At 37.5% G+C, this 9,444-nt stretch overlaps 1 protein-coding gene across 1 annotated transcript; it reads right to left on the bottom strand.

Moving 5' to 3' along the window:
- Window positions 1-641: 641 nt before the first annotated feature.
- On the bottom strand, window positions 642-8,521 carry LOC109920039 (glutaredoxin domain-containing cysteine-rich protein 2). Its single transcript, XM_048604035.1, has 3 exons — window positions 8,177-8,521; window positions 4,353-4,544; window positions 642-821 (listed from the first exon to the last, which is right to left on the bottom strand). The coding sequence occupies exons 1-3, from the start codon at window positions 8,519-8,521 to the stop codon at window positions 642-644; spliced, it is 717 nt and encodes a 238-aa protein (XP_048459992.1).
- Window positions 8,522-9,444: the final 923 nt, after the last annotated feature.

Below are 9,444 nucleotides of genomic sequence, written 5' to 3'. Positions count from 1 at the left end.
TTGGCTTTTGCACTGACAAGTCTTCCATCAACCATTTGAAGGTATAACCAATGCACAAGAATACACCATAAGGAATATTATTAGTCACAGCAAAATTCTGTGTTTTCATATTCTTTTATTTTATCATCAATGCAATCTTAAAGATAAAAACAATAGGAAGATCAGTCACTTCAATTTACGTATGCAACATTCATGTCATCAACTGGAACAATTAGCAATCCCCACTTTCCACCAATACATTCAACACACCAGAGTTATATTGATAGATAGATAAATAGATTTTTAAAAAGTTATATGATAGATAGATAAATAGGTTAAAAAACAGTTAGATGGATGAATATATAAACTGAAATGGAAATGTATGTCACTTGTTGCTGGTCAGCAGAGGCCTACGTTTCAAAGTCCATTGTATAAATAGACTGTATCCCTGTCCCTTGGCATCTTCAAGATGTCCATCCAGCTGCATCATAAAGGTTCATTGCTCCAAGCACAACACAATGGCCTCTCCTCTGCCAACTCTCCATCATCCACACCACATTCCTCGACCACGTCTACACTTTCCAGCAAAGTTATTGTATAGAATTTCATGTAAATTCAGAGTTTATAGGACACTAAACAATATATTGAGTGTTTTAAGGCTTTCAATCAGCACAGGTCTGACATGGCTGCACTCCATTCTCATTACATCCTGGGCACCGTATAGCTCGGAATGACTCTTTGAATCGGTTGGCAAACATTGAGAGTTTGCTTCCATGGCACAAAGAGCAGGGGACTGATCCTGCCCCACCGCACTGCAGGCATGCAGGTTCCGATTCACCGTCCTGAAATAAATTTAGGTCAGGAATTAGTTACAGACAGGTATTTTGTTGCATACAGGTAACCTTTTAATATGTGTAAGTGCTTTCTACTTCTTCTTATAGAGTCATAGAGTTGTACAACATGGAAACAGAGCCTTCAGTACAACTCGTCCATACCGACCAGGTATCCTAAATTAATCTAGTCTCATTTGCCAGCATATGGCCCATATCCCTCTAAACCCTTTCTATTCATGTACCCATCCAGGTGCCTTTTAAACGTTGTAATTGTAGCAGCCTCCAGCACTTCCTCTGGTAGCTCATTCCATACACCACTCTCTGCATGAAAATATTGTCCCTTAGGTCCCTTTTAACTCTTTCCCCTCTCACCTTAAACCAACGCCTTCTAGTTTTGGACTCCCCTACCCTGTGAAAAAGACCTTGGCTATTCACCCTATCTACATCCCTTATGATTTTATAAGGCTCTATAAGGTCACCCCTCAGCCTTTGATGCTCCGGGGAAACGGCCCCAACCTACTCAGCCTCTCCTATTGTCTGAAACCCTCCAAACCTGGCAATACCCTTGTAAATCTTTTCTGCACCCTTTTCTTCTATGTCTCTCTATTCCATTGCCATAAATTGAGCAAAACACCTTAAAAAAGATCTCTTTGTGATGCTTGTAGAAATGCTACTGCACATCTAGCTCCTGAGAATTATTTAAGTACGTTTCTTCCCATCTTTGCTCCTTCCACGTGGGGAAACATTTATTTCTTCACTATTTGATGACATAGCACTTTCCTTTGGTCTGCTGTTTAGTTTCTGTAATGCATTCCCTGAAAGCCAGCTTCCTTGAACATTAAAAACCCAATGAAAGATCAGCAACCTGAAATACTAACTCAGATACTGCTTGACCTGCTGACATGTCCAGCATTTTCTGTTTCGATAATCAGAACACACCTTTCAACGTCATTCCACGAATCTCAACAGGTTTCTCTAACTCTCCTACCATTACATCAGTGGAAGATCAGCAGAAATCTTAGAGTCAAGAGAATGAAAACCTCTATTAACAAATTCCACACTAACAGGATCATTTTCTCTTTATAATTTGTCTGGTTAGCTTAACACTTTGCTGTACTGGACTAGACCTGGACCTCAAATATAAGAATAGCATTGCGGGATATCACACCACTGATTTGCTAAGTGTCAGTAGAGGAACACATGTTTATCATTGCAAAACAGATTAGTCATTTATACCCCTTCTTCAGGGCTTCCATTCATATTCTCCTGAAGTTACATTAGGAAATCAGATCACTAATGTCAGATATTCCAATTCCTAATTATCAGAGTTCTGGGTTTATTCAGTGTAGATTGAGCAGGATGATGAAACTATAGCTTTGAGAACAGGTATGTGATACTGACATTATATTGGAACAGAAAAAAAACAATAAATAGATTTAATAAAAGCTATTAAAATCAAGAAGTGTTTTGATGGACTGATTATTTCTCTTTGTATGAGAGTTGATTAAAAGAAGCTACCGGTTTAAATCATCCCTTAGAGATTGAGGAGTGGAGTAAAATAAAATTTCTTTCCATAGAAAGTTAAAGGACCATGAATGCTTTTCCCTGGGAGAGGTTGAGGCATAGACTATCTGTTTTAAGCAAACAAGGAAAAAACTAAAAGGAAGAACGAACACAGAGGAATGAGATGTGCCATGGATTATTGTAGCAAAATGTTAGGGCTGACATAATGAGGGAGTTAATATCTTATGTGCTGTAAGTTCCAATATAATGTTTCATTTTATTTATTTTGATGTATGTAAGTAACCATAAATTGTACTTGCATCTCACACGGATTGTAACTTTAACAATTTGACGTATGTCATTTGTATTCTTAATCCTGTTTATCTGACGTAACACCTCAGATACCTGTCAGACACCTGTTTATCTGATGTATTAACTGCACAGAACCACAGAATTGTAATGCTGCAGAAGAAGATCATTTGGATAATTGTGCTTGCACCAGTTCTATTACCTAGTGCCAATCTTCCACCTTTTCCACATAGCCCTGCAGAACATTTCTATCCAAAAACCATCAATTGCCCTCTTACATGCCACTATTGAATGTGCCTCCATCACATTTCCAGGCAGTGTATTCCATATCCTAACCACTTTCAATGTGAACAAAGTTTTTTTTTCTCACTACACCATTACACAATATTTTAAATATTTGCCCTCTTGTACTTTTTCTCTTTTATGAGTGGGAACAGCTTCTCCCTATCTAATCTATCCTGTCCGCTCATGGTTTTGAAAACCTCTATCAAATCTCCTCTCAGCCTTCTTTTCTCCAAAGAGAACAGTCCAAACATGGCTTAGTTGATATCACTCTTGATGTGAGACACAAGATTGTGAATTTAAGTCCAAGTCCATGACTTGAGCATACAAAAGCAATATTAATTGAGATCCTAAAGAACAGCTTCATTGGTTCAGTGAGAAATTAATCATAATAAGGCACTGTGCAATGAAGAACGAATCTGCACCTGTCCATGACAACATTCCTACTTCAACCAGCAACACTAAAAATTGATTTGCAATTGACCAAATTGTTGCTGGTGGGATCTTCTGATTCTCAAAATGGCTGCCTGCCTTCCTGAAAAGCAGCAACCACTATATAATTAATTGTATGTGATATGTTTTAGAGCTGTGATAACATACTACATGTATGCTAATCCTTGTCTTAACATCTCACCTGATTCATGTTCGCTTTCTTCAAAGCAAGATGGTGAAAAGCTTACCCTATCAGCCACTGCTCAATATTATTGACTTTTACATTAGGCCAACAGAGGTTAGTTCCTAAATAAAAATAAATAGGACACAACAGACAAAAGAAAACAAAACCTAATTATCTTAGTTTTGTGATGTCTTATTCTTATATTTTTCCCACAACACAGACAAAAGGACCTAACATCACACTTTATAAGTTCTGAAACAGAATTATATGGTGACTTGTGATGGGCTGTTTAAAATCCTAACCTTCCCGATTCAATATCATGATGAAAATGAGCTTCTCTTTTACACGAATCTGTTTTGTTTGGAAACAAAATGAGAGAATCACACTTCGGATTCAACCAAGTTAGAAGTAAGTATTGAGACATTTATCACATAGTGATCAATCTTTCATGAGAATTCGGCATCCAACCCTTCTAGAACATTACCAGGCAGGACTTTTAATAACTTACTGAAAATTAAGGGATCTAATCTATTCCAATTAAATGACCACCAAATGGAATTTCAATTTACAAGATTATTATTCTACTCCCAAAGAGGAAGGTTAGATGAAGAATCAATTAACCCAGATGGATCAATAACCTGAACAAGTAGAGTGAGTATATTAAACATATATAATATAACAAAACTGATATCAATGTTGAAACAATCAAAATATTTCAAGCCTTTGAACATTAGGATTATTTAAAAAAGATCTTTTATGTTTTGTTAATTCACTGAATAATTTATCTTAAGACTTTCTTTAATTTAAATTAAGAAAGTCGTATAAAGTACCTCAGCTGTCCCTAACTGCTTTTCACTGCTTTCTTCAGCCTCTTCCTTTCTGCCCAAGTTTGCTGTATTTTCAGAGATCAGCTGAGTCTGGAGAAGTTTACTTATGAGCTTTCTCTGAGTCGGTGGTGCCTTTATGATCCTGAGGTTGCTTGTATAGATGATAATTTTTCCAAAATTCAGTATTGTTGACAACTAGGAATGCAGAGATATGTTGTATAACTTATACTGACATTGCACTACCACTGGCAATATTTTATTAATGCAAGATTATAGATTAATTCCTTGTTTGAAATGCTTTCAACAGAAAAGCACTCTATGTTGATAAAGTTACATCAGTTGTAATTACATATCAACTAGACAGCTAACGTAAAGACTAAACCATTGTCAAAAATGCTGCATTAGCATACAAAGTTTTTTTAAAAAACACAGACTAGAAGTGAAAATTACTGTTATGTTTAATGTTCTCGTATCAAGTTCCTCTCTCCACTTTTTTAAAGGAGACATGAGTCCTTTTAAAACCAAAGCGACAACTTATTGATTCTGTTTAAATAACAGAGTAATTTAAAATAAATATTCAAAGCATTCACATGATAACATTGATCATTATAATTTTCAAGCTATATCTGTAAGTTTAATCTTGACTACAGTTTGTATCAGGGAAATTGATTTTTATTGACAGCAACAAATTATTTCTTCAGAACCCATTATGTACAAAGAGGCTTCTTACAACATTTTACAGGGCAATAAAATTCATGTGGACATTGACTGTCTCTGGGTCCATGTATATAGATCGTTAAAATGTCATGGACAGGAGTAAAAACTAACTCAAACTGGCCAATAGAATACTGACCTTCATATTGAGGAGATTACAATACAAGGGTATAAAAGTCATGTTCCAGCAATACAAAAGCTCTGATTAGACCATGTTGTGAGATGACTCCTCACCATATTGTCTTAGCTACTGGGTAGGAAATGCCACCATCCTCTTTCCTGGTTGGGACCTGTAGAGTACCCTTGGTCTAAATGGTTGAAGGAAAACCATTTAGTATTTTAATGAGAATAGGCTCTTGTGTTCCACAAGATGTGGCTTATTGCACAATAGTAATGATGTACAAGCTACGCCGATGTGACTGATGTTTTATAAAAACTATGAGAAAGACCAAATTGGTAGCTCTCCCTCCACTCAGGTCCTAAGCTGTTCCATATGACATTCCACAGAGAGTGGTGTTTAAATCACTCAACAACATTAACCCTTTCAAAATCTTATACCCCAATACAACAGACTGCACTTAAAATACTTCAGCAGTTCTAGCTAGCACACGTTAGGATAGTTATGTTGACCTTGGATTGAATGCAATTTAAATTTACCAGAATTATACATTGATTCCAAGGCAAAAATTACAAGGATAGAGAACACAAACTAAGGCTGTATCACCTGTAATTTTGATGATTAAGTGATGACTTAATCAAAGTCACCAAGATATTTGTGAAAAAGTGAAAATATTACTGCTGGCTGGAAATTTAAGAATAGGGAACATAGCCTAAAAAAACACAGTAAGGTCTATTAGAAGTGTAGTTAAGAAACCTTATACACAAAGTATATTAGAAATGCTGGGTCAATTGAAAATTTTAATGTGGAAATTGATTGATTTTTTTAAATGAACTGTATGGATGGCCAAGGTGAATAAAAGGGCAGCCACAGATGGTAAAACAAAAGGATTAGACAATGACAGTGATCCATGTCCCAATAATATTTTGAAACAAAGAGGTTAACAGAATCACAGAAGTATTATGACGTAAAAGAACGACAATAGAACTATTGTGCCTGCACTGGCATTAAATGAGCATCATTGCCTCATGCCAGTTCCCTGCGTTTTCCTCATATCCTTGCACATTATTTTTATCTAAATGATCATTTAATTCCCTCTTGAATGCTTCAACTGAATCTCCCTCCACCTCATTTCCAGGCAGTGCATTCCATACTTTAAGCATTCACCAAATATGAAAATGTTTATCCATACTTCATGCTTGTTCCTTTTGAAGATCAGTTTAATCTACACCCTTTTGTCCTTGCTCCTTTTACAATCAGGAACAGTTTACCATTAGACTACTCTATCCAGCCTGCTCATGATTTTGAAAACCTCGAACAGAAATCCTCTTAGCTTCTTGTCTCCAAGGACAATAGTTGCAACTTCTTCAAAGTACCCTCATCCTTGAAGTTTCTCATCCCCGGAACCATTGTTATAAATCGCTGCTGCACTCTCTTCAAAACGTTCACATCCTTCCGATAATGTGGCATCCAGAACTGTACACAGTATCCCAGATGAGGTTTAACAAGTGTCTTATATAAATTCAACATCAACTCTTTCCCTTTGTCCTGTATGCCCCTATTAATAAAACCAACAATGCTTCACTTACTGTGCTCTCTATCAACCCTGCCACCTTCACTGATATGTGCACATATACACCAAGGTCTCTCTGCTCCTGTACACCCCATATTTTGTATTGTCTTTCATTGTTCTCCCTACAAAAATGCATCAATTCACACTTCTACAACGTGCACTTACTTGCAGTCTGCTTATTAGACTGGAAAACCTGAAGCTATTGTGGCTGTATGGGAACTTTTTGCACAGGAAAGTGGATAACCATGTAAGTTGTAAAGCAGAAACCTAAAGGATGGTGTATTATCACTCTGAAACTGGAGGGAAACTGGAGGAATGAGCATTGAGGAAATGCTAGATGAGCTTCTGAAGGCTGCATGAGAAGACTCTATACTCATGATCCAGGTAGGTGTGAATAGCATAGGAAGCAATAATAATTGACTCAAAAGAAATACATCATAGGAAAGGAAGTTATTTATCACAGAGCTCAGAAACTGACAAAGGAGATTGGTCTGGTACTAACAGTCATTAGTGGGATTGATGATCACTGAGTGTTCCGAGTGGAGTAGAAACTAACCAACATGAGAACTATAGGCCTATTAGCTTCAATTCAACATTGTACAAAATATGAAATTACTTATCAATTAGTAGAGAATTATCTGTTTGATAATCCAGTAGACAACAGCAATCGATTCAGAAAGTACAGATCTATGGAGCAGAAGTAGGCCATTCATTCCCTTGGGCCTGCTTTACTATTCTAGGTCATGGCTGTCTCAATGCTTTATTCCTGCATTATCCCCATATCTCTTGATGTCATTACGGACTAGTAACCTATCAATTTCTGTCTTGAACTTCCTCAATGACTGGCTTTCACCACCATCTGGGTCAAAGAATTCCAAAGATTCACCATAGTTTGAGCGAAGAAGTTCGTCATCATCTCAGTCCTAAATGGTGAGTGTTTTATTCTCCTGGTTCTGGACACCACAACCAGTGGCAATATTCGTTGTACATTGACTTTGTCTAAGCCCTCTAAGAATGCTATAAGTTTCCATGAGATCAGCTCTTACTATTCTCAATTCCAGAGAACACAATCTCCTCAATCTCTCGACATAGTGCAATCCTACCATCCCAGGAATCGGCCTGGAGAATCTCTACTGCATTCTCTGCAATGGCTAGTTCATCCATCTGTAGGCAAGAGAGCCAGAACCACACACATTAGTCTGGGTGCCATCTCCACACATCCTGCCTGAACAAACTCATTGGCTTGGTTGTTGAAATGATGTCCCATTTAGACAATAGAAAGTCTCATGATAGTGCATAATTTGGCTTCCAAAAGGTGCAATGTAAACACCTCTTGCATATCCTAATTTAAAATGTGCTTTAAAGGGAGCATCAAATTCAAATCAACAAATTCATCGAGTCAAAGTGGAATGAATAACTTACCTTGGAACGGGTTGCAGTCAGGTCAGTGAATAGGTTCTGTTCACCTGTCATACTGTACCTATCTCCATCTCTGAACACATTTATTCTCTGTGCTAATAAACGTGTTGAAGAAGGGTAAGCTGGGTCCCAGCATTCCTGTGCTACAGCTCGGCTGATTTCATATCTCTCACTCCGTCGTGTTTTCAATGACCCATGGTGGCCATCGTCCTCAGGTTCTTCCGACTCTGACCCATCATCATAAACCTGCTTCAGCACACGACCACTGTAAGAAGAGGAGATCCGGAATCTAACTTTCCTGGGCTTAGGTTCACACTTCTTACTGAACTTACTGCAGAGTTCCTCCATTCGCAATGTAACTGCAGAAACGTCTGATTAAGAAAAGTCCACAATCTGCCTAGAATTTAGAACTAATTCACAGAGAGTGCTGTAGCTTCAGCCGCCTCTGTTCTTTCGCTTCCTTGTAATGTATAATTCAGTGATGAGATCATTTGTACGAGGCTGACACCACCCTAATTAAACAATTACATGAGTGTGTAAGTATCTACAACACTGCAAGGCAATTTATCTTAGGCAGCAATTGAAAAAATGTGTCTTTGCTGGAACTGTACTATTACATTCATTTTGTTAATTACATACCTGAATACACACACTTTGGCTGCAGCACAATACACCTCTGTGTGTGTGTGTGTGTGTGTTGCATTAGCAACATTGTTCTTTTGTGTGGATTTGGGTTTTGTATTTTTCCACTAATCATTGTTCTCTGCCTTTATTGAAAGCTTGACTTAGAGTAACAGGTGCTGTCCAACATTTGGACATGTCTACAAATTTTCATTTGAAATCATTTATTTTCTTTGTCCCTCCCCAGTCCATTTTGATCGATGCCATTATTGTTGCTCATCAGATTAGATTTTGAAACCATGTAGCAATGTAATATGGGTCATTGTGAGTTTATAGTTCATTTAACCTCTTTCTCTGAATTCTTTTGTAGTCATTGGAAGTAAAGACCTGAAGAAATGACAAGCGGGCAGCCGATTATGTGATTGACATTATAAACTAGACCTTCTTGACATGTCTGCAGCCTCTAACATGTAAAATCACACAACGTCAAACCCTGCCTCAATGCATTTCTTGCTAAAACCATCATTCATGCCTGTTGCTAGCTCTAGGCTTGGCTTCAGACAGTCAATTAGCTCTGTTAACTGTATGGTTGTGTGGGGAGGAACAGAATATAATCAAAGTGTGTGTTCAAGCCCTGTACTGTTTGAGGT

This window comes from Rhincodon typus, chromosome 12 (genome assembly GCF_021869965.1).
Source record: "Rhincodon typus isolate 14 chromosome 12, sRhiTyp1.1, whole genome shotgun sequence".
Taxonomy (NCBI): Eukaryota; Metazoa; Chordata; class Chondrichthyes; order Orectolobiformes; family Rhincodontidae; genus Rhincodon; species Rhincodon typus.
The sequence above is the reverse complement of the archived record's forward strand: the minus strand, read 5'-3'. Positions and strand labels throughout refer to the sequence as shown.